Source organism: Cololabis saira, chromosome 16 (genome assembly GCF_033807715.1).
Source record: "Cololabis saira isolate AMF1-May2022 chromosome 16, fColSai1.1, whole genome shotgun sequence".
In the NCBI taxonomy this organism is placed as follows: domain Eukaryota; kingdom Metazoa; phylum Chordata; class Actinopteri; order Beloniformes; family Belonidae; genus Cololabis; species Cololabis saira.
This window is the reverse complement of record NC_084602.1, coordinates 5,595,635-5,621,468: the sequence shown is the minus strand read 5'-3', so window position 1 is coordinate 5,621,468 and position 25,834 is coordinate 5,595,635. Positions and strand designations below refer to the sequence as shown.

Here is a 25,834-nt window from a genome sequence, read left to right as displayed (position 1 = left end):
ATTGTATCGAACCATCTTTCTTCCCAACTTCAAAAAAACAAGGAAGAGACGGCGGCGGGAAACCCAGAGACGAGCGAGTCACGTGTCCTGCGGCCCACGTACACATGCCGAGGCCACGCCCACAGCGGGGCCGTGACTCATCAGTTTAGAAACTGCTGAGTCAGCCCAACGTAGACGCCGCATCTAGTGTCTTTGCTGCTGCTGCGATACGTCAACGTCGCCGCCATATTGGATGTGGCAAGACTGCGCTGTAAACTAATACAAGTAAATGGAATTATTTTCATAAATCGCCTTTCTACAAAGAAATTTACATCTTAGGTCTCATTTATTCATTCACACACGCACTAATATACTTGGGAAACAGTTAGGCACCAAATATAATATAGGTAGTGTCGAAAAACAACATATATCCCCCCTCACAAAAATAAGAAAAATAGAGAAACACAAAACAATGTTATTTGTTGTCTGAAAAATGGTTCAAATGTTATTTTATTGTCTGAAAAATTGTTCAAATATGTTATTTTGTTACTTGAAAAATTTTAAATGTTTTGTTGATGACAAAATATATTTCTCTATTTTTCTTATTTTTGTGAGGGGGGATATATATTGTTTTTCGGCACTACCTTGTTCTCTATAGCTGATATAACATGAATTACTCCTATGTGGGATCAATAAAGTTCTTATTTTTGCCATCTGAGAAAATTAAATATATGATATTTGGTGCCTAACTGTTTCCCAAGTATATTAGTGCGTGTGTGAATGAATAAATGAGACGTAAAAAGTACATTTCTTTGTAGAAAGGCGCTTTATGAAAATAAGTCCATTCACTTGTATTAGTTTACAGCGCAGTCTTGAACATCCAATATGGCGGCGACGTTGCCGTACGGCTCAGCACTCGATGGGGCATCTACATATATATGTGTATGAGTCAGCCTAGACTCAGTTTTAGATAAAGCTTTACTGGTCATTTAAACATCACGTGGACTTAAGAGTTTGTTTTTTTTATTCCTCTTTAAGACAACGAACCAAAAAAGATACATCTTGCATAACAGTAGTACAGCAGCGGCTGAGGGTACAAAATGCAAGTTTTCATTTTTCAGTGTAAAAATAACTTTTCTCATACCTCACACCTGTGCCGTCCTCTCGTAGTGCAAACGCTTCAAATAAAAGTTAGGCACATGATGGATACGATCGCAGTTCAATTACACTTAAGTGCTGATGAGTAAATTCATCATTCGTGACTCCTTTTCTTCGCAGATTCCCAGTCCATGTTTCACAACTGCAGCTTGATGAGGTTAAATAGCAATAAAAGGGCAGTTTTCTTTGCGTGTTTTTGGCTGTTAACATCCAATGAAGCTTGATTTAAAAAAAAAAAAAAGAAAAAAAAAAGAGCTAATGAGTCCTATTTGCTGCCCGGCTCTGGATTATGTGTTTGAGCTGATTCAGCGAAGTGCAACTGACTCAGGCGACTAAAACACTATCATCACACACACGTGACGTCACAAGCTCATGGTCCCAAGCAACAATCACCTTCCCTAGTTGATGCTTCTGCTTGTAAATATCTGAGCGTGCGTTTATAAGTGGCAACTTGACATCTTATTCTCTACTTTGAGGGGGAAAAAAAAAGATAAAAACTAGCTCAAAATAAAGAAAAATATATCCCAGTTTTACATTATGTTACAAATAAAAATAAATATCAGCTTTGTTTTTTTATTCTAGCCATTTTATGATTTCTAGAGAAAAATAAAGGTACAAAGAGCAAGTGTCATCTTCTCTCCCCTGACTAACACAGTGCAGCTTATTGCTCCGCCATCAGGAGGCCAGCACGCCCCGGCGGATGATGTCGGAGCCGTAGCGCCGCCCCAGCGACGCGTCGCCCCTCAGCTCGTGGGAGTGGCATCGTTTCAAGCAGGGCTCCAGCTCCCCGTCCCCGGCCTTGGAGTCGGACGAGTATCCGTCGTTCTCCGTGCCCGTGCGGAGCCGCGTGCGCGGGTACGACGGCTCCGGCAGCTCCGGCGGGCCGGACAGCGGCCGGAGCGGAGGCTTGCGTCGCTCCGTCTCCTCGTGCTGCTTCAGAGTCACGCTCAGCGGCTTCTCGCTGCGCTTGGGGATCCGGAACTTCCCCCAGTTCTTCAGGTGTCCGGCGGCGTGGCCGTTGCTCGGAGCTCTCCTCAGACAGCTGGTCTTGTCTGAAACCACGCCCACTTTGTTCAACTTAGAGCTGGCCGTCAGATCCAGGGACGCCGCGTTTCTTTTGGCGGTTCCTTCGTCTAAGAAATACTCGTCCGGGTCAGAGTTTCTGATATCCACTAGTCGGATAGAGACAGTTTTCTCCAGGTGTTTTGACCCGAACCTGTTCTTCACCTGATTGGTGCAGCTTTCCGTGACCTCGCTCCTCCTCTTCCTCCCTCTGTCGTCCTGCTCGTGCTCTGCTTTCCGTCTGGCTAGTGCTTCCTGTTCGGGTCCCGAGGCCTCCCGTTTGGAGCCTTTCCTGCTCTCGGGTTTGTGCAGCCTGGCAGCAGTAGTGTCCTGAAAGACTTCTGGCTTCTGAAGCTTTAGGAGCGCCACCTCCAGGTTGGTGCCGGAGCCGGGGATTCTGGGAAGGCCCGCCGTCTCCGCGGGCCCGGCCTCTTTGACTCGAGAGCTTCTGTTTTCCTTCAGCTCCAGCGGCTTCTTCTGATTGTCTTTGTGAGTGTGCGATGAGTCGGAGAGGCTCTTTCTGTCCCTGCTTTTTTTTCTTTCCGGCTTCGGGGAGTCGTGTTTGGTGTTGAGTTCAGAGAAGCTGCAGGAGGAGCCGGCCGGGGCCTGAGACGCCAGCCAGCCCAGAGAGAAGAGCTTCTCCAGATCCTCGGGGGAAGGATCTCCTGAAACACAAACAGAAGGCAAGGAGAGTTTATTTGTAGAGCACAATTCAACACAAGGTCATTCAAAGTGCTTTACATCCACATTAAAAGCAGCAAGAGACGATTAAACATTAACGGGGACTTCTGAGTTTTAAAGTCAAATTAAAAAGGTTAACATGACCTTTTTAACAATCCAGCAAAGTACGGTTCTTATTTTACGGTGGCCGAGACCCGCCATTGCTGAAAATAAAAGTAACGCTGCAAACAGAAACAAACACTGCTGCAAATTAAAGAAACGCTGCAAATAAAAAGAAACGCTGCAAATATAAAGAAACCCCACTGCAAATAAAAAAAAACGCTGCTGCAAAAAAAAAAAAAAAAACGACGCAAATAAAAAAGCCACAACGGCTTGAATTACCGGGGACTATTTTTGCCGATGAACCGGTGTTTTTTACGTGAGAGGAGAAGAAGAAGACGAATAGGACATAAGTGAAAAGGAAGAAATAAGAAGAGCGAGGAATAAGAAGAACAACGAACGAGAAAATAAGTGAAAAGGTTAGTGTTCAACGTCACTACGTGTAATTTTTAATCTCCCTCACATAAAAACACTGGTGCATCGGCAAAAATCGTCCCCGGTCACTTCCGTTGTGGCTTTTTTATTTGCGTCGTTTTTTTATTTTATTTGCAGCGGGGTTTATTTATATTTTCAGCGTTTCTTTTATTTGCAGCAATGACGGGTCTCGGCCACCATATTATTTACTGTTTATAAGAAATAAAATGAAATAAAATGATAAGAAAAGAGGTAAAATAATAAAAAGCACAAGTTGTTAAAAAGTAAGGGCAGTAGAGTGTAGCAGGTACATCTCATTCTTACAATGGCAAGAATTAAGTTTCTATACGGTATAGTGAATTAAACCAATTTGACAATTCTACATCACAATGTAGATCTTATTTTACACAGCTGACGAGAATTACGTTTCTATACGGTCAAATTAGGGCTGTCAGTTTAGTGCGTTAATTAGATGAATTAATTACACTGCCAATTAACGCGTTATGAAAATTAACGTTATTTATTGTGAGTGGCAAAATGCGCGAGCGTTTTAAATGTGTCCCATTGAGGGAGCCGTAGTTCTCTTGGCAGTAACAGGTCACTTCCCTCCTGCTGCTGGTCAAACTAACAAAGACCTGACAGACCTGGACGACTCAGGGGAGACTGAGCAAATCTTTACTGGGCCTTTGAACGGCAAGTTTATGTATAAAAAGAAAGAAGACGGGACTATCAACAAGAACGTGGTGATTTGTACATTTTGTAAAAAATGATTTTCCTATCTGCGGAGCTGCTCCAGTATGGGCAGAAATATGTGCCACTAGAAACTGAATTTGAATAATTTATATTTGAATTTGAATTGCTCAACTTGAATAACACAATAGGTTTCAAAATATCTAGCTCCCATTGGTCGTTTATATCGTTGAAAGAAAATAGAGAAATAGAGAAAATAGTAGGCTATGTGAAAAGTAGTTCTTTGTATCTGCACTCGATTGCTCTTTCTCCGGAAGACCCGGATGTCTGGCACAGTAACATTTAAATTGAATTGCAAGAACTGAATTTGAATTGTGAGAACTGAATGTAGATTCCGTTTTTCAATGCAATGATTCAAATTAAAAAATACAAATTCAAATTATGTGATTCAGATTCAGTTTTTAATGCAATTATTCAAGTTGAGCAATTCAAATTCAAATATAAATTATTCAAATTCAGTTTCTAGTGGCACATATTTCTGCCCATACTCCAGCCTGAATTATCATTTAAACACTAAACATGACCGGACAAGTTCCACTGTAAACGTTACAGGTACTGGTACTTGAATTACTGTATTGAGTCAGCTTTAGTTTTAATTTTGAATTGAGAGTCTGCTTAAGTGCCTATTTGAGACTCAGCCTTATTTTATGACTTTTATTTAGCTGTATTTGTATTGCATTTTTGAATAATGGACCTGGCCTGATTGGTTTGCTGATGTGCTTGAGCTTTTTCTTTTGAATTTCATTTATGAAACACACTTCACCAATAAAAATGTGGATTTCAAATCTTCTCTTCTTAGTGTATTCAATTGATTAGTCATGCACTGCAATTTTGCAATGTCCTAGAATTCTTTATTTGGGCACCTTTAGCAGATATGAGATTAAAATGCGATTAATTCGATTTATTAATTATAAATCCTGTAATTAATTAGATTAATGTTTTTAATTGCCTGACAGCACTAGTTCAAAACTTACAAAGACCGGGTCAAATACAGTATTAGTAGTAATCTGTGCCGATTCGTGCAGTGAATCAGACCAATTTGACAATTCTACGTCACAATGCCTCCATACAGGGCTTATCCATAACTTTGCGCGGTTTTCAAAAATATTTAGTATTTAATTTAATTTAAGAGTTAGAATAGAGTAATCCCTGGTTTTTCCACGGGGGCTATGCATTTAATTTAAGAGTACGCTTAAATAACAAGTAAAATGAAATAAAATGATAAGAAAAATAAGGGGAGCAGAGTACAGCAGGTAAGTATTTAATTTAAGAGTACGCTTCAGTAAACAGTAATGGAATAAGGAATGTGCAGCTTGGCCTAAAGTCTTTCAGCACCAACCAAACTGGCAAAAAGCCCCGACTCAAACCAGCTTGGACTGGTTTGGACTGGTTTGTGCTGCTGGTGGAGCTGGTGGAGCTCGGGTAAAGGGTTGGAGTGGAGATGAACGGTGAACGTCGTGGACTTACCGTTGAGCAGCTCGTGGTCCAGCAGCCGGACCTGGTGCTGGAAGATCTGCTCCTGGACCTTCCACAGCGAGCGCTTCATCTTCTCCCTCCGGCTCACCATGTAGGTCAGGTTACGGACCTGAGGAGCAACAGCACAGTCTTCAGAGCGGCCTGGATATTTGCACATCTGCTGCTTTTCACCTGCTAGAAGTCAGCGCTCGAGTGCAGGACTGAAACGCTGGCGGTCTACAGGCTAAACTAACTGAACCAGTAGAACCGAGAGGCTTCACGTTTATGTCATCTATTACTGTGGACAGATCACATCTCCTTCCATCCAACATTTATTATTAATTTGTTGATTATCCTGGCAAAATTCCACATCCACAAATCCAAATTCTTACACAAAAAAACCCTATTTTTTACTTTTCATTGTGAATTCAATCAGTATCTGGACTCTATTAAGTTTTCTACTAATTCAAAAGCAATCAAAACCATAAATGTATGTAAATGTTTTGGCTTTCTGTTATAATTTCATCCCCCCTGGCTGGTGATAATGTGTTGTGCTTTCTGTTTTGTTTTTTATTTGAGTTATACTCTTTATATGTTATAATTCAACTTGAAATTACATAATGTGAAGATTTGTAATCATTGTACTTTTTGCAAATGTAAAAAAAAAAAATCTCCTTCCATTCAAAGTGTATTTTCATCTTAACATCACCAGTTCTTCAGTTTAACTCGTCTCACTTAAAAACTCCTTCAGGACGATAACTGGTCCTGAAGAAAATACAATCTGACACCAATTCAGTTTTATTGATTCTAAAAGTCCCAGCCAGTCAAATCAGATCAGGCCAAGTCATCAAGAAAGATCCAGACCAGTCTAATGATAGACAAGATAGTTCAGTTCACTTAGCTGCATGTGAGCGTCTGAACTGATGACAAAGTGACCACGGTACATAAGATGAGAGCCTAACTGGTAACAAACCAGCAGGTTTGGTACATTAATGAGGTGTTACTGTGTCACATAAAGAAGCCGTGATGTCAGCATCTATCAGACACCCAATCGTCTGGATTTACCCCAGCTGGTGCGTTTGGCAGCAAACCAAATCCAATAGCAGCAGTTTTACAGATGTGTAGAAAAAGCCTGAGTGCCATCAGAGACTCAACCTGGAAAGAAGGATCTTTGCAGGAACTTTTGAGTGTTTCTGAGGGAACAGTATTTGAACATGACGATGAAGAAGTCTCATCTCAGTCAGGTTGGAGGTCTAGTAGCTTTTTAGTTCCCTGTTTGGCTGCTTGCCTGGCTGGTGGTCCAAAGCTGCTTAAATTATCAACATAAACCTCTCAAGCACTTAAAGGGTCACTGAGGTGAAACTGATCTGGACGTTGAGTTTTAGGGGAAGACCGCTATTATTCACCTAAACCAGGGGTCGGCAACCAAAAATGTTGAAAGAGCCGTATTGGACCAAAAACAAAAAAACAAATATGTCTGGAGCCGCAAAAAATGAATTATTGTATGTATAAACCTTAGAATAAAGGCAACACATGCTGCATGAATCTATATTAGTTAAAACTGGGGGAAGATTTTTTTTTTCATTATGCACTTCGAGAAAAAAGTCGAAATGACGAGAAAAAAGTCAAAATGTTGAGAAAAAAGTCGAAATGTCGAGAAAAAAGTCAGAATTTCGAGCAAAAAAGTCGGAAATGTTGAGATTGATGTTGAAGTACAATCTTGAGAAAAAAGTCGAAATGTCGAGAAAAAAGTCGAAATGACGAGAAAAAAGTCGAAATGTTGAGAAAAAAGTCGAAATGTTGAGAAAAAAGTCGAAATATCGAGAAAAAAAAGTCAGAATTTTGAGAAAAAAGTCGAAATGTTGAGAAAAAAGTTGAAATTTCGAGAAAAAAAGTCTAAATGTTGAGAAAAAAGTTGAAATGTTGAGAAAAAAGTCGAAATGTCAAGAATAATGTTGAAGTACAATCTTGAGAAAAAAGTTGAAATGTCGAGAAAAAGGTTGAAACGTCGAGAAAAAAGTCGAAATGACGAGAAAAAAGTCAAGATTTCGAGAAAAAAGTCAAAATGACGAGAAAAAAGTCAAGATTTCGAGAAAAAAGTCAAAATGTTGAGATTGATGTTGAAGTACAATCTTGAGAAAAAAGTCGAAATGTCGATAAAAAAGTCGAAATGTCGAGAAAAAAGTCGATATGTTGAGAAAAAAGTCGAAATGTCGAGAGAAAAAGTCGAAATGTTGAAATTGATGTTGAAGTACAATCTTGAGAAAAAAGTCGAAATGTCGATAAAAAAGTCGAAATGTCGAGAAAAAAGTCGATATGTCGAGAAAAAAGTCGAAATGTCGAGAAAAAAGTTGAAATGTCGAGAAAAAAGTTGAAATGTCGAGATTAAAAAGGAAAAGGAAAGGAAAAAGAGAAAAGGAGAAAAAAAGGAAAAAAGAAGAAGAAAAAAGGAAAAAAAAAAGAAAAAAAGGCTCCAGGGAGCCACTAGGGCGGCTCTAGAGCCGCAGGTTGCCGACCCCTGACCTAAACAGACTGATGCTCAGCACAGCGGAGAGAAGGATGAATAACAGGTCCTCTCCTCTTTACCGTTACTGTTTCATTTATTGAATCAGTAAAGATTGATTTTTCAAGTCCTCAGCTTGCTTCCCCTCTCCTGCTGCGGCCCATCCGGACCTCTCCCTTCATATCTGATCTACAAGCCAACACTTGAGGCTGCATTCACTTTATTAACATCATGTCAGGAGTGTCTGCGGCCGGCAGAGCGTCTCCTGCAGGGAGCCAGGGTGGGGCTCCAGGAGAAGGGGAAACCTACCCTCTCCAGGTCCTGCCGGAGGTGGGTGAAGAGCTGCAGGCGGCGCAGCAGCACCTCCTGCTCGCGGCGGGCCAGGCTCTCCTCCTCGTCCTTCTTGGGCGTGACCAGCGGCTGGTTGAAGTTGGCTTTGCGCTTCAGTTTCCAGTACTGGTAGATGAAGTCCACCACGTCGGCCGGCAGCTTCAGGCTCCCACACACCTCCTCCACGCTCACGAAGTGGTAGAACTCCTCCTCCATCTCCTGCAGCTTCAGCTTGCGCAGGTTGGTTTTCTTCTCCTGCTGGCGGCTAGTGAGCGCCTCCTGGTCGCTGGACACTTTGTCGGAGAACTGAGGGACGACGTAGGAGGAGGAAGGATAGCAGGCAGCCTCCTCCTCCACTTTGACCCTGCCTCTCCGTCTTCCCTTCTTGTCTCTGGCCTCCTCCTTCTCCTTCTCCTTCTCCTCCTCCTCCTCCTCCTCCTCGTCTCCCGAGTCCCGGGGCCGGGCCTCGGCTCCCTCCAGCCCCGAGTGTTTGGGGCAGTACGACTTGAACTTGACCTCGTCGTCGTCTGTGAGGATGGTGTTCATTTCCAGGCTGGCGTGGAGGCCACACGTCACGTGGAAAGCTATCCGGCAGTTCTTCGCTGAGCACTGCATGAGCAAATACAACAGATCAAGCATAAGAACATTCACATTATTAGTTAAGCAACATCTTTTGAATCAGTATAAGTAACAATTATAGAGGGATTGCGCATGACGTCACAGATGCGACTTCACAGCGGGTTACGCCCACTGAGTGGCAGAAAGACTGAGTGTCAGAAAGACTGAGTGGCAGAAAAACTGAGTGTCAGAAAGACTGAGTGTCAGAAAGACTGAGTGTCAGCGTAAACTTTCAGTTTGAGCAACTGGAAAACATCTAAAATGGGAAAGAGCTGTTGTGCGATCGACTGTACTCATAGATTTAGAAGAAATCTGAGTTATCGTTTTACAGACTGCTGAAAAATAAGCTTAAGAGAGACAAATGGATCACTGCAATTTACAGAAACAACTGGATTCCAGACACCGAAACGTGGATTTGTGGTTCCCATTTTGTATCAGGTAATGTTGGATTTTTGGGCAGCTAACGTTAAACGGTCAAATCATAAAGTTTGGTGTCCTCATCACTTTAATTTCTACAACAAATCCTGCCTTGAAGTCGGACCAAGCATCAAGACTTTTGTAAGCCTTCAAGCTTTGCTTCGTGTATTTCCCGGTGTAGAAATTAAGTACATGTAAATATCAGGAAACTGGATTCGTGGCCAAATATTAATGTCCATGGACCACTGGTTCTTGGGGATACTGTACCAAATATTAATGTCCATGGACCACTGGTTCTTGGTAACTGTACCAAATATTAATGTCCATGGACCACTGGTTCTTGGGGATACTGTACCAAATATTAATGTCCATGGACCACTGGTTCTTGGTAACTGTACCAAATATTAATGTTCATGGACCACTGGTTCTTGGGGTAACTGTACGGGTCACTGTCAAGTCCAACTGCCTTTAATTTAAGCTGATAATCGGCTGTTATCCCGTCTTCTCCACTAGTTGCAGCTGTTTATGCCACTCAGTGTGAATAAGGGGGCGTAAGTGGGGAAGTGACGTCAATGCATTCCCTCTACAGAGATCACTTAAACCAGCAGCTGCTGAGACTGATTGTCTGACATGCTGGAAGTTGAAACATAGATGGTTATGACTGTTGTTGAATGTATTTCTTTCTTTCTTTTTTTCTGTATTAGATCAGTTGTGAAGTTCTAGACTGTAAATGAAATTAAATTGTGGACTGCCTTTCAGATTTTTTGACAACCTCAGATGAATTCTTAACTGTGCAGTGTTGTTTTGTTTTGTGTTCTCATTTCGCTGTCTTCATTTTGTGGAATGTCTCTGCTTTTTTTGCAGAGTATTTTTAATTTGATATTCTCTTTATCTAGTGGAAATGTATTTGGTTTGCTTTTATTATGTTATGTTTTAGTACTGTATTATTTTAAAATGTTGGCGGACCCCAGGAAGAATAGCTGCAGTCATGCTGTAGCTAATGGGGATCCTAATTAAACAATTAAACAATGAATCAAGTCAGAATAAAATATTAAGCTCTTTTCTCATTTCATCTCCCTGTCACACCTTTATCCCTCCCAGCCGGTGGTGTCACTGCTCCTCCATGCTGCTGGTGTGGCCAGCGTGGAGCAGCAGTGAGGCTGCTGGGAGAGCTGTGCAGCATTAATCACTCCATCTTTCATGTCTCATTAAAGGAGGCGGTGTGAAATGTGAGCGGCGGCTCCACCTGTATGCAGGCTCCCGTCTTCTCTTTGCACAGGCAGCAGATCAGAGCCCATCTGTTGCTGGGAATGTGGGACACATTAGTGATTGGCTCCATCTTCTCCGGGTTCCCGATGCTCACCTTCAAAACAGATGGTTCAAACATCAGAACAGCTGCTTGTCATTTGTGCCGAATACTGGATGAAGGTTTGTAGGCAGAGAGAGTAAGACGGAGAATTCTGGCTCCTAAAACAACAATAACCGCAACAAGAAGAGACTCAGAGCAGGTAAGGCTGCCGCTCACCTCTGGGATCCACAAGGCACAGCTCACGTGGACCCACTTGGTCCCGCTCCGCGTCGGTTTCATCGCTCCGCCCTTCTTGGGACACAGCTGGCACTTTGGGAGGATGCCCAGAGCGCAGATCCGGCACAGCCAGCTCCCTTTGGGGACCTTCTGGATGCCGTAACAGGCCTGTGGAGACGCACAAGCAGCAGATAGCAAACAAATCAAATTAAAGCTGCAAGCAGCGATGAACGGGCCCTCGCACTCATTCCCCCCACATTCCTAGGTCAATAATACTAGAAAAAGTGCCTTTGCTTTTCACATAAAACTCAACTTATCATCATAACTAATTCAGGCCAATGAAGGCCAAGGACTCAAAACCGAGTCCGATGACACCACCCACGACTCTTTATATCAAACCATTCAAAAATTATGGCAGAAAGTAGGAACTATCAAATATAGACCAATCAGATGAAGAGGGGGCGCGCTTTTTGGCGTCTATCGTCGCCACGGTAACGCTTTTGAAAGAGAAAAGTAATGCGTGTTGTCGCAGGATGGAGACGCACACTTTTTTTTTTTTTTTTTTTTAAAGGTTTTTTTGGGCTCTAGTGGCCCTTTATTGGAGATGCAGATTGGAAAGGGGTAGAGAGAGAGAACAGGGAAGACACGCAGCAAAGGTGCGCGGGCTGGATTCGAACCCGCGACCGCTGCAGGAGGAGGACTGTAGCCTCAGTATATGGCCCGCTGCTTAACCCACTGCGCCACCGAGCGGCCGGAGACGCACACTTTGATGTATAACACACCTGGGTGCACATTACGGTTCGGGCCGCATTAAGTGCCGAAGAAATTGCATAAATTGCGGCAAAATTACACTATTAATTCAAAATGGCCGACTTCCTGTTCGGTTTCGGCCATGGCGCCAAGAGACTTTTCTTTAAGTTGCGCCATGATCCAGGTGTGTACCGATTTTCGTGCATGTACGTCAAACCGTATTGTGGGACTTGAGGCACAAAGTTTTCTAGGGGGCGCTGTTGAGCCGTTAGGCCACGCCCATTAATGCAAACCATTAAATATAACATTTTTCACCAGGCCTGGCTTGCGTGCAAAATTTGGTGACTTTTGGGGCACGTTTAGGGGGAAAAAAAAGGCCCTCATTTCGTCGAAAAAATAAATTCCTACAGATACAATAGGGCCTTCGCACTGTCAGTGCTCCGGCCCTAATTAACAAGCGCGTGTCAGGATCAAACTAAAACAGCAGCTCATTCATGCAGTTTTTTATACTGATTCAGCCTCCAAGTCCTAAAAACTCATCAGTTTAGCTTAAAAACCATATTACATACTAATATTCTATATTCGATACGTTTTTTTACCCCTTGAAGTGTTAGATTTAATATTAGCCTGCTCCGTGGAAACTAAATATTGTGACACAAACGTCAACAAAAAAACTAGATCAGAATTTAAAAGTCCTTTTTGGGACTGGGCAGGTGTGATGACCTCTGACCTGGTGAACGCAGATGTTGCACTTATCGCAGAACACCATCTCGTTGTTATCCTCCCCGTCCGGCGACTGGCAGACGTCACAGACCACGTCCTCGTCGTACTCGATGCCCAGCCCTTCCTCCGTCTCCACGGCGTGCGACATGTTGTCATGGCAGCAGCGTTCAAACTCCTCCATCACCCGCTCCAGCGTGATCTCGTCCAGCTGCGGCATGGCTGCAAACAGAAACAGGAGGATGAAGGTGTCTGTGCTTGTTACAGAGTTCTGCCCTCTTTCCTACAGCCAATCAGTTACGTGTGTATTGATCACCCTGCTCTCCAAACACACTGAGTACAGTAATCTCTGGCTATAACGCGGTTCACCTTTCACAGTTTCGCTGCTTCACAGATTTGCATTGTGCATCGTGTTCTGCATTCTGATTGGCTAAGCAGTCTCCCGCTTCTTCACTTCCTGTGTCAATAACGTTGGTTGCTTAGCAACAGTGCTGAGAACGGCCAATGAGCTTCAGCAGCAGCTCAAGAGCGGGACCTTTGATGAATCGTTCATTACAGTCTAAGGCCACGTTTACACATAGCCGGGTATTTACAAAAACGGATATTTCCCCCTCGACGTTTTGAAAAATCTCTTCATTTCCAGGAACCTGCATAAATATCTGTTAAGGTGCTATGAGCAGCCAAACCTACAGGGGGCAGTGTAACGAGAAGATCAAGTCATGCTAGCCAATCAGAATCCTGGAAAAAAACATCAACAAATGACACGAGTAACTTCCAGTTACTTCCAAGATGAACGAGAGTCTTTCAGTTGGAGTGACAGAGAAGTGGAGTTACTTTTAAGTGTGACTTTAGAATATAAAACAGGTAAAATACAAGAAAATATTGATGGTGGCCAAACTAATTGTAAACACAGGTCGCACTCATGACGCTGGTGACGTTTCTGTCTCATATGGCGCTTTTGCATTAGTACCGCCTTAGCCCGGCTCGGCTCCGCGCGGCTCTTCCCGTTTGTCCCTGTGTGTTTTCGCACTGCCAGGTGAGAAGTGGGCAGGTTGGGGTGAAGCTGCTGTGACGTACTCGATTGCGCAACCGCTTTGTTCATGTCGGCGCTGATCAGAAATCAGCTGGAGCCGGGAGCGGCTGAGAAAAAAACAGCCCGTCTACATCCCTTTTTTAATTTTCTCGTCAGCCCCCAGGTTTATGAACATCTGCACCTCAGAGTTGGATCACCAAACAGACGTTTTGCGCTTTATAATAAAATCTCCGCGAGTCGCCTCGCGCTGACTCCCGCTTCCTGATTCAAACGTCTGACGGCCCCGCCCCCCGACCAATCAGTGGCGAGGAGGGTGGTGACGTCAGAAATAGTCCCTGCTCAGCCCGCTTTCAGAACCTCACTGAAATGGTTACAGAAAAAGGTATCGGCTTGGAGCGGCTCTACCCGTCTCAGCCCTAGTGCAAAAGCGCAAAACGGGTAGAACCGAGCTGAAGTGATACTAGTGCAAAAGGGACTATAATGTGACGTTCTGAAGCCTAAATGTCTGTTTCCCTCTGTTTACAAGCAAACGTAAAAACAAAGTTTTTGCAAATCTCCACTTTGGCTGGAGTTTTCAGAAATGTTTTTGGTGACTTTGAGCTTCGTTTTCGTGTGAACGAACGGCCAAAACGCATCAAAACACCACCGTTTTTGCTACGTGTAAACCGGGCCTCATATAATCCATGGTGTCGGTTTATAAGAATCTTTTTGCCCAGAAGAAAAAAGACTGACAACAACGACCCATAACTATGTTCTTCTCTGGGAAAAAAAACACACCTGGCTTTAGGGAAAAAAAGACGCTACAGAGCGAGTCAGGATGCAGCAGCATCAGAAGAGCAGTGAAATACACACCAGTCACAGTTTGTCCTACTGTACTTATTGTATTTTTTTTCATAATCATTTTTCATTTTCTCCCATTCAAATCCAATAATTCAGGTCGCGGTGGGGCGGGGCTGATCTCCACTATTTGAAGCCTTGTATAATAATTGTAAAAAAAAAAGGTTGCTACTTCGCGGATTTCACTTATCACGGGTTCTTTTTGGAACGAAACCCCCGTGAAAAACCAGGGATTACTCTATTCTAAACACTTAAAGGCCAACCACCACCAGTAAAAACAGAAAGGAATCCATCCCAAACATTCATACGTCTAACAGTGGACAGTTGGGAGACGACCTAATTCCAGCCAAAAGCCACAAAACGCTTAATTATATGTTTACGGATGAAGTTTACTCTGGGACCAATCCCTGCAGACAACCGTGTAAATCACAACTATACTGTGGTCAAAGCAACTCTAACAGCCTAAAACAAGTCAGGACAAGAAGAGGAGTCCTTGGTGGGAACATGTGAGACTTCAGGCTGACAGACGCTCCACAGCCGTGTGAACGACGGCGTTTTGTTCTCGCTGCCTGGAGAACTAGAACAATTGTTCTAGTTCTCCAGGCAGCGCTGGTTTGGGACTCCTCTTGTCGTTTCTGTGGCAGTACGTGTGCAGGGTTGCCCATTCTGATTATTTTAAGTCACTCTGGGCTTCTTTGTGTAAAGTTATTTTAAAACATCAGGATTGTAGGTTGCGGGTGTTTTCAGAGCTGTGGCTTGGGGACATGATGCATCTGCCGCCTCTCATTTTCCTTGTGTAGCATCTTTACTCGGCGCATCAACCCGACATGTAACCAGAGTTTAGGAGCGGGAAACGCACACACATCACCGCAACGCCTGGGGGTTTACAATGCATCTACTGTACACACACTACACATTCCTTTAAATACCACTCCACGTTAAAAAGTGTTTGTCTCCAAGTTACTGATATGTGACATTGTGTCAATGTGGGAGAGGAATTTCTCTGTCTCACTCCCTATCAGTCAGTAATGTTGGAAACTCTCCACCGATTCATACTGATCCATACTCTTGTTATGATATACAGGACTGTCTCAGAAAATTAGAATATTGTGATTTTCTGTAATGCTTAAGAAAACTCAAATATCCTATCTCAAAAAATTTGAATATTCTGGGAATCTTAATCTTAAACTGTAAACCCTAATCAGCAATATTAAAATAATAAAAGGCTTGCAATACTTCAGTTGATTTGTAATGAATCCAGAATGTATGACATTTTTGTTTTTTTAATTGCATTACAGAAAATAAAGAACTTCATCACAATATTCTAATTTTGTGAGATGGTCCTGTATAAGCACGTGATTTCTGCACAAACGCGTTTTCATCAGTCATATGACTCGGTGCGTCCGAAATGCCACACTAAACAGCATATAGTCAAAAAGTATACTTAAGTTCGGCACACTTTTGAGTAAATATCAGTAGTGTGCATTAATTGGGAAGTACTGCTCAGAGCTTCACGTCACTTCCTGCCGTTGGGAGGGGGAGTTGTTACCATGGTAACAACTCCTGTAACAGCAGCAGTAGCAGCTCCGCTCTTTCCCGTTTATCCTGGCCCAAACAAGATGACATTTCTCCTGCGCTGTGTGGTTTTATTCTTACCTCTTCAACTTCTAACGAGAAACAGAAGAAGAATAAGAATAATGTGATAAATGATGAACTCATCTGGTTAATATTTTATGGAAACCAAAGCTAAATCACACCTAATTTCTCACATTTGATTTGTATCGTGATGCTGCTGCAGCTTTGCTTGGTACCGCTAACGTTATCCTCCATTTTTGTTGGTTGCTAAGTGTCTGTGCAGCACTTAGCAACCAAACACCGCTGCATTGCATTGTGGGAAGTTTCTGCTTAGGTAGTGTCCATCAATCCATACTAATACATTTCTCCAGATGAGTATGGATAGTACATACTATTGAGTACTTACTAATGTTTCGGACGCACTAAAAAATCTCACATACTGTTTTTGCTACTCATTAGGGTGGAAGGATGGGATTTCGCAGCTACTGTCTTCTTTTTCTTGCGTAATCTGGCTGTACGTGAGCTGCACATAGGTGCTGCAGGGGGAGGACTTTTTCATAAAGTATGAAATGTCCCGGCCAGGATAACTTTGTTCTTGTTCTTGGGACCTGGGGAACAAGAAAAACACTCCCTGTTCTTGAAGTATTCATCCACCTGTACAAGTCAAAGAAGCCTTAATGCGTCTTCTGGAGGAAACTGTTTTTGAGACTTGAATCATGCAGTCAACGTCTGTTTCTACAGTAAATGACAAAACTAAATCAGAGTTGAAGCTCAAATGTTTGGCTTGTTTTGACTGATCTGAACGTTAGTTTGTACACGCTGTTAAAAACACCCTGATAAATCAAAGCTGATTTCATGCTGCTGTTGATTCTCTGGAGATGTCTGAGTGTGGATAACACTAAGAGCAGATAAAACAAACAGATGCAAACGGCTACAGTGATGTGGTAGGGTCCACTTCTGCAGTGTTTCTCTTCATTGATGGAAAAATACACCAAACAGCCAACCAGAAAAATACTATTCCATTTAAATAACTCAAACTTGATCTGTGTTGGAGCATCACTTAATTCCCCATTAACAACAGAAAGGATTAAACCGTCGGTACCTGGAACCCTACAGTTTGAAGCCTCATCTCAAACCCATCCAGCTGACATCTACCCTCTCACGGGAGGAACACTTGCTCTGACCGACATTCCCCATTACTGAGATTTCAATAATGGAAAACTGAAAATTAACTGGCAGACGGACTCAAACAAGCCAAGGTCCAGACCTGTGATCAGTGACTCACCCATCTCTGCAAACTCCTTGTTTATGATCTGCAGCCAGGCCACGTCTTCGCCGTTCAGGTCGTAGCGACACGTCCCCTCCGCTAGCGTCCGGATGTCCACGTAGCCCAGCGCCTCCGTCCCCGATGTTCGGATCAACTTCTTTGGCCTGACGAACATCACTTCCTTCCCTTTCTCTGCCAACACACTGCACAACAAACACACATTTAGCACCCATCCATCCCATCCCTCTCCCAATCAAGCTGATATCTTATAGGCAAGGATTCAAACATCTTATCGTATACAGTAATCCCTGGCTATAACGCAGTTCACCTTTCACGTCTCGATGCTTCACGGATTTGCATCGTGCATTGTACAATGTATTGGCTAAACAGTCTCCCCGCTTCTTCACTTCCTGTGTCAATAACGTTGGTTGCTTAGCAACAAGCTGAGAACGACCAATGAGCTTCAGCAGCAGCTCAGGAACGGGAGATGAATCGTTCATTACAGTCTCAGATATAATCCATGATGTCGGTTTAGAAGAATCTCTTTCCCAGACGAAAAAAGAGCGACAACAACGACCCATAACTATGTTCTTCTCTAGAAAAAAACACACCTGCACCGCGGCTTTAGAAGAAAAAGACGTTACAGAGCAAGTCAGGATGCAGCAGCAGTGAAATACACGCCAGTCACAATTTGTCCTACTGTACTAATTGTTTTTTTTCCATAATCATTTTTTATTTTCTTCCGTTCAAATCCAGTTAATCAGGTCACAGTGGGGCGGGGCTGATCTGTTGCCGTCCCTGACCCACCAGTCTGGCCCTCGGCAGGAGGTCCCCCCTTATGATCCAGGTCCTGCTCAAGGTTTCTTCCCTCCTAAAGGGGAGTTTTTCCTTGCCACTGTTTGGCTTAAGGTTTTTCTCCCACTAGGGGAGTTTTTACCTGCCATTGTTTATGTAATAACTGCTCGGGGGTCATGTTCTGGATATGGGTCTCTGTAAAGCGTCTAGAGACAACTCTGTTGTATTAGACGCTATATAAATAAAATTGAATTGAATTGAATTGAATTGAATTGATCTCCGCAATTTGAAGCCTTGTATAATAATTGTAAAAAAAATAAATAAAAGTTACTACTTCACGGATTTCACCTATCAGGGGTTCTTTTTGGAACGTAACCCCGCAAAAAACCAGGGACTACTGTAATATGACTAAGGCAGATACAGTTTCCTTAACAAAAAGCAGTCTTTTAAAAACAATCCCTGATATTGTAATGACCCTTTAAGCTAGACGTTCCAGGTTTTGTCGCGTGTCTTGATGGAAACCTCCTACCTGGTAACGGGCTGCGGGATGGACTGGGGGCTGACGGGAACCTGCACCCCCTTCTCCCACTCCTGCCGCCACGGGTCGGCCAGAACGTAGTAGTCCTCGGGGTTCAGCTGGTGCGAGTCGTGCACTTTCATGGCTGTGATCAAATCCGTCCTAAAAACCTGCCACACAGAACGGGAATATGGTCGTCATTTTGCACACTTTGCTCCGTTTCACTAAATGAACAGCCGGTCTCTTCGTTGGCCCTGAGATGAATCAGCATCAGTCTTCAGTGACACCCAACAGTCTGAAGATTCACAGAACATGGAGGGATGGATTTATGGATGAACATTGACTAACTGTTAAGAGGCAGAGAGGCAGCCAGAAGTTGTTTCTGAAACAGAGCTGTACCAGAATGTGCCATTTCTCTGAGAATATGGATGAACATCTGCAGCGACTATTTTTCCCAGTTGTTTCTATTGAGGAGAGAGTATAAGAGGCTGGATGTCAAGGATGATCTGATCAACTACTGGAAAACAAAACCAATCCAGGAACCGATCCATCACTATTAATTGTTGCTGACATACGAGTTTGTTTCTGTTTGTTCGGTTTCAGCTTCTTAACTCTGAATTTGATTGTATTTCGACGAGAATTTGAAAGCAGGTCCACAATTATTTGTTGCTGCTGGAGCACAAATGTTTATTTCTGTGTTAAACAAACAGTAGTTCATTACATTTACATCAGCTTTATTTTGTCCAAGGAAATTGTTGCCGAATTTGAAAAACAATACTCAATTCAAAACGGATCCTTTCCTGATAGGAAAATACAGGACTCTCAGAAAATTTGAATATTGTGATAAAGTTCTTTATTTTCTGTAATGCAATTAAAAAAACAAAAATGTCATACATTCTGGATTCATTACAAATCAACTGAAATATTGCAAGCCTTTTATTATTTGAATATTGCTGATTATGGTTTACAGTTTAAGATTAAGATTCACAGAATATTCTAATATTTTGAGATAGGATATTTGAGTTTTCTTAAGCTGTAAGCCATGATCAGCAATATTTAAATAATAAAAGGATTGCAATATTTCAGTTGATTTGTAATGAATCCAGACATGACATTTTTGTTTTTGTAATTGCATTACAGAAAATCACAATATTCTAATTTTCTGAGACAGTCCTGTATGAATGAATCAAGGTTGAAATATGGTTAGGCAGAAACATTGAATCCATGTTGAAGCCATGTCTGCGACAAATATAATACGTCGATTCAACATTGATTACACGTTGGCATTAGAATTGGATGATTGACTGATGGTTGCTCAACCATTGGTCGTCAACCTTAACCAAAAATCAACCTTTTGGACCATAATTCAACATTGATTTGACATCTTTTGCTATCTGGGTTTGGTCTACGGCTGTAAGTTCAATAAGGGTATCAGACCAGTATCTGGATGGACTGATACTCAAACCCCAGGCCCGGCAGCAGGATTGAGACTGAGAGAGTCGGATCGTTGTGCCCCGTCTGCATCCAGCTGAAAAGCACTTCACCCCTGTCTTAGAGAGCTCCACCTCTTTTGAGCAGAGCTTGGTGTCGTCGACGCCAATTTATTTCACTATCTTTTAACACATGTAAATAAATGCTGATAAATTTGAATGAGAGAAGTTGTTTGTGTTTATTTTATACACATTTGTCACATCTGCTGGTTACAAAGGTCTGTGCTCGGACTCCTTCCTTCACTGTTATTCTGTAACGCCACTCCTGGCAACAGGCTGGCAGGTTTGGAATAACAGCTACTTTGAGACTGATTTTGCTGATAGTTATTATTTTCCGGATAAGTCAGGTGGTGCCCCATTCTGATTATTAATAACTCTTTAATAACTGAACCAGCTCCCCCCTTTGTGGCACAACATAAGCATAGGCACAACTAATTATATTCATGTTTGTAACAAAAACAATAAGTAATAATATAATAATTTAATAAATTATATGGACTAAAATAAGTAGTTAGGCAAAAGATATGCTTTCAGTCACTTTGTGAACAACTTATTACCTCCAAGTTTTTAGATTTTTCCTCGATGGGATTCTATTTACTATTAGTTGCACAGCAAAGAAATAAAATCAACAAGCTTGTCTTGTAGCAAACGCAGAAAAGCATCCAATCAGCGTTCTTTCTTGGCAAGAGTCACTGTTTTGCTTCAATTTAATTGGCTCTCTGGTCAAAGGGCGTGTACAGTGCTCTGGAGGGCAAAGACGACAGACTGTACAGCAGATAACGGACGAAAGCAACATCAAAGTATATTTTCACGCCCCGCTATCTACTTTGGGTCTGTTTAGATAGTGGTTCTGACTAAGACCACAACACGAAATAAGACCCAGTTCATAAATGACCTTAACTATTTATAAACTTACTTGAACTTGATTAAATTTAACTTTATAAATGACCAAATAAAATACCATGATAAAACGATGAATCTACAACTACAGAGTAGTGACAGACAGGAAAACACAGGTCATGATCTTCCACCCATGTACATTTAGAGGATTGTGCGTAAGAGCGGCCGTACCTCGGAGGGTTTCTGGCCGGTCCCCCTCCTGTGCTGTGATGAATGTTGGGACCAGCTGGTCGAGTTACCTGAAGGAGAAAGATCAGTAAAGTTAATGGATCCCAGCATTTTTCCTGCGGCTCGTCTGCATCAGCAGCTGCTCAACCGGACAGATTTACATCCTCATAAAGTGTGGATTTCTAACCAAAGCAGAAGGTTTAGAGAAACACACTATATTAATCTCTCAGTCAAAATGACCCAACTTACATTTTTTGTTTTCAATTTCATTTTATTACGGGTCACAATTTCACTTTGCCTCACGGGTGAACTTGCAGCGTTAGTAACACAGAAACACCTTCATTACGCAGCTGCTCATATTACACAGGAGAAATGTTGCTAAAAACATTCAACTAACCCCAAGACCTTTTATCTTAAATAAATCCCTGAAATAAACCAGATGTCAGTAAACAATTTTGGTTTGTTTTTATGACAAATTACATCAGGGTTAAAACAAAACAGTCTTTGCTTGCATATACAGGACTGTCTCAGAAAATTTGAATATTGTGATAAGGTTCTTTATTTTCTGTAATGCAATTAAAAAAACAAACATGTCATACATTCTGGATTCATTACAAATCAACTGAAATATTGCAAGCCTTTTATTATTTTAATATTGCTGATTATGGCTTACAGTTTAAGATTAAGATTCACAGAATATTCTAATTTTTTGAGATAGGATATTTGAGTTTTCTAAAGCTGTAATCCATGATCAGCAATATTAAAATAATAAAAGGCTTGCAATATTTCAGTTGATTTGTAATGAATCCAGAATGTATGACATTTTTGCATACAGAAAAATAAAGGACTTTATCACATAATTCTTTTTTTATGAGAGAGTCCTGTAGGATTCTTGATTACCAACAACTCACTGGTCGCAAAAAAACACATAAAGGATGACGTAAATATAAAAAAAAGGTTTTGAAATGGTCTACTGCGGTCAGATCTGTCCACCTTTAAAGGTTCAATGGCACTTCCTGTCTCTAACTTGGTCTCCTGTCCGTCACTGTCACGTTGCTGATCTTCTTTTGTGGCCTCTTTATCTCTGTCATTCTTTCTTTATTCATGTGTCAACCTTCAGACTTAATGTTTATGACAGATGACAGTAACAGAATAGATAGGTTTTTAGCGCCAAAAAGGAATACAACCTTGTTAAAGATGTCTTTTTTACTCAGACAAAGAGTAAACAATTCAAAATACCAAATCAATGTTTAGAATCATTTGGTTTCTGCATATTTACACTACAACTCGACAGTTTTGACAACAGGAACAGGGCAGGACTCAACCAGCCTCACATCTATAAATGGAAACGTTATCAGTGAGTCAGCAGAAACAATATTGTACTTACTTGCATCATCCGAGTCGTCACTGCTGCTGAGGTGCCGGCTCCTCTTCATTGTTGCCTGTCTGTGGAGCTCCGACATGAGGAGTCTTGACAAATGAAACGGGATGTTAATCTACCGGGGGATTTGATGAAAAGCTACAAGATATACAAAAGACATGCTACCGTTAAAAGAAAAGCTCCAACTCATGGTCATGAGAAGTCTGATTCAACAACCGAAACTTAAGTTAACCCAGTTAATTATTATGTCACCATTATCACATTTCCAAAATTACAGAAGCAGCTATGAATACTTACACAACTTGAAAAAAGTGAGGAAAAAACAACAACCCTGAAATGTCATTTTAACAACAGCCCTAGGTGATAACTCCATACTTGTCAGAAAACATGCAAACACAGCAAAAATGGTACTATTACCTCTAAATTAAGTTTGCACAGTTTAAAAGACAGCTCCCACCCCAGCTCTGACCCGTTTGACCCCATCAGGTCCAAAACCAACACACTGAAAAACAGCTTTTTCCCTAAAGCCATAATCGCCCTGAACAAAATGTGAATGCCTTCATGTGCAATACAGTTTAAGATTAAGATTCCCAGAATATTCAAATTTTTTGAGATAGGACATTTGAGTTTTCTTAAGCTGTAAGCCATGATAGAAATATTAAAATAATAAAAGGCTTGCAATATTTCAGTTGATTTGTAATGAATCCAGAATGTATGACATTTTGGCATTACAGAAAATAAAGGACTTTATCACAATATTCTAATTTTCTGAGACAGTCCTGTACTGTTTTTACCATGCAATACTTTTTCCCGGCCTATATGTGCAATATTCCACCACATGTGTAAATATCTGTAGATAGGATCCCACGTCTTGATTTCACTATTTAAAAATGCACCTTATTTATATTTCTTGCACTGTCTTGCGCTAGAAAGGTGATGCTGCTGTCTTATTGACAATAAAGTATTCTATTCTATTCTAAAAAGAGCACTGATGGGCATATATTGACTCAGAGCAGCAAATGAATCGACTCAAGACAACACATCTTTCCAACAGTCCTCATAAACAACTACCAACTTGAGCATCCTTCTCTAGAAAGTTTCCTGGTAAATACACAGCGGTGACGCCACACCCGCAGGTAGCACAGTTTAAAAGACATCTCCCACCCCGGCTCTGACCTGTTTGACCTGCTGCCTTCAGGAAGACGCTACAGAGTCATCAGGTCCAAAACCAACACACTGAAAAACAGCTTTTCCCCTAAAGCCATAATCGCCCTGAACAAAATGTGAATGCCTTCATGTGCAATTTTTTGTTTCTGTTTTTACCGGCCTATCTGTGCAATATTCCACCACATGTGTAAATATATGTAATTATCTGTAGATAGGATCTCACGTCTTGATTTGACTATATAAAAATGCACCTTATTTATATTTCTTGTATCTGTTTGCACTGGAAAGGTGATGCTGCTTTTAATCTCACTGTACCCATGCATAGTGACAATAAAGCATTATATTCTAAAAATATCACTAATGGGCAGATGTTGACTCAGAGCAGCATATGAAAACACAATATTCGACTTGTTTACTTTTAAACAATCGACTCAAGACAACACAGTCCTCATAAACAAGGACCACCAACTAGACCATCCTTCTCTAGAAAGTTTCCACCCCCGCAGGTAGCGGCTTCACCTGGTTGCCATGGTGATTCGTCCCGGGGGTCAACACGCATGTATCACCAACCAGCAGGTTAACCACAGCCTGGAAAGCCTTATTTATGGTTCCGCGTTAAATCGACGTGCGTAACTTACGCGGCGACGCGCACCCCTACGGCATAGCCTCTGCGTCGGTGTGACGCGGAACCATAAATCAGCCCTAACGCGGCCGTTATGCAACCCGCGGGCCTGCACGCCCACCCGCTATTCACTTACATTATTCAGCAGAAGAGCTGTTTATTATCACCACTTTAACAGAAGGTGTCGGCCGCGGTCACCTAAACGGCTCCTTGGTGCTAGTTTCCCCGCTACAGCAGTGTTAGCCTGGCGGCTACACGTCACTGTTTGTGTTTAGCATTAGCCACCGAGGCTAACGGAACTCCTGTCACCCCCTCATCAAAACACTCTCCTAACTCGCTCTATAGCAGAGGTTACGGTCGCATATGAGGCAGAACATCGTGGAGCCAACTTCAAACACACCATATAAGCACGTTAGTTCATATTTGAGTGATTATTTGCCACCCGAGCAGCGAAGCGGCGTGCAGCGTGTTCCCGCGGGGCTGAGCTTTGGCGCCATTTTAAAGGCTGATTTATGCTTCCGCGTTAAAACGACGGCGTAGGTTACGGCGTAAGGTACGCGGCGACGTGCACCGTACGGTGCGCGTCGCCGCGTGCTCTGCGCCGTAACCCACGGCGTACGGCCCTGCGTCGATTTAACGCGGAACCATAAATCCAGGCTTAAATGACAATGTCGCGTTTTCCTGCTCCTACGAGCCGCAGCCCCGCAACCTTCACCGGGCCGTGCGCAAGTCTCTACAACGAGCTGGAAGAAATGGCAGGGTACATACAAAGCACGTCGGATCGATGCAGGCTGGTGTGTTAGTTTGGTGTGAGGCGCAGTGTTTAGCCGAGAGTTCCGCTTGACCCGCATTCCACATAGACAAACAGAGCAGCCGCGGGCGGGGGGGCCGGGGGGGGGCCGGGGCAGCTGCAGCTGCTCACCTGGGCCGCTAGGGGGCAGGCCGGAGCCAGGAAACACAACACTTTCCACTAAGGCAGTTCAAATCTTAACGTTGCTCGGCTGCCAGTGAATGTCAACAAACACATGCATTGTGTTTCCAATCTCTCCCACTGATGACTAGTCAGTCCTTATGAGGGAAGAATACAATATGCAACGGAATGTATTAAAGGGCCATATCTACACACTCAATTAAAAAAAAAGTGCCTTTGTGATTTAAAAAAAAGACAACTTTTCTTTATTTACTAAAATCTTTATTTTTTTGTGAACACAAGTTATCTATAACAATTCGGTGCGTCCGAAATGCCATACTAAACAGTATATACTCAAAAAGTATTCTTAAGTTCGGCACACTTTTGAGTAAATATCAGTAGTGTGCATTAATTGGGACGTACTACTCAGAGCCACACGGCACTTCCTGCCGTTGGGATGGGGAGTTGTTACCATGGTAACAATTCCTGTTACAGCAGCAGTAGCAGCGCACCGCTTTTTCCCGTTTATCCTGGCCGAAACAAGATGACATTATATAATATTATTATATAAGAACATTATAATATTAATATTATATAATAATATTATTATACTTAATATTATACTTATGACATATACGGTGCATATGAAATGCCATACTAAACAGTATATACTCAAAAAGTATACTTAAGTTCGGCACACTTTTGAGTAAA

General features: G+C 42.2%; 1 protein-coding gene across 6 annotated transcripts; it reads right to left on the bottom strand.

The window, feature by feature from the left end:
• Positions 1-991: 991 nt before the first annotated feature.
• Positions 992-25,104, bottom strand: jade1 (jade family PHD finger 1). 6 transcript variants are annotated; one of them, XM_061743525.1, is made up of 11 exons: positions 24,982-25,104; positions 22,431-22,562; positions 21,047-21,114; positions 18,498-18,655; positions 17,192-17,376; positions 12,472-12,683; positions 10,992-11,159; positions 10,713-10,829; positions 8,411-9,040; positions 5,611-5,728; positions 992-2,864 (listed from the first exon to the last, which is right to left on the bottom strand). In XM_061743525.1, the coding sequence occupies exons 2-11, from the start codon at positions 22,504-22,506 to the stop codon at positions 1,813-1,815; spliced, it is 2,784 nt and encodes a 927-aa protein (XP_061599509.1). In that variant the 5' UTR covers positions 22,507-22,562; positions 24,982-25,104; the 3' UTR covers positions 992-1,812. The 6 variants fall into 6 exon arrangements, with proteins under 6 accessions (XP_061599509.1, XP_061599507.1, XP_061599508.1 ...); XM_061743523.1 differs by having other exon boundaries at positions 22,431-22,513; positions 24,982-25,092; XM_061743524.1 differs by lacking the exon at positions 24,982-25,104 and adding an exon at positions 24,614-24,715 and having other exon boundaries at positions 22,431-22,513.
• Between the last annotated feature and the right edge of the window lie 730 nt (positions 25,105-25,834).

Bases quoted from the DNA above. Each gene is read 5' to 3' on its own strand.
- jade1 (XM_061743523.1), bottom strand. From the start codon at position 25,064: ATGCGGGTCAAGCGGAACTCTCGGCTAAACACTGCGCCTCACACCAAA. The intron at 11,160-12,471 runs GTCAGAGGTCAT...GCGTCTCCACAG, and splicing joins GCAACATCTGCGTTCACCAG to GCCTGTTACGGCATCCAGAA. The intron at 5,729-8,410 runs GTAGGTTTCCCC...GTTGCTCCTCAG, and splicing joins TCCGGCAGGACCTGGAGAGG to GTCCGTAACCTGACCTACAT.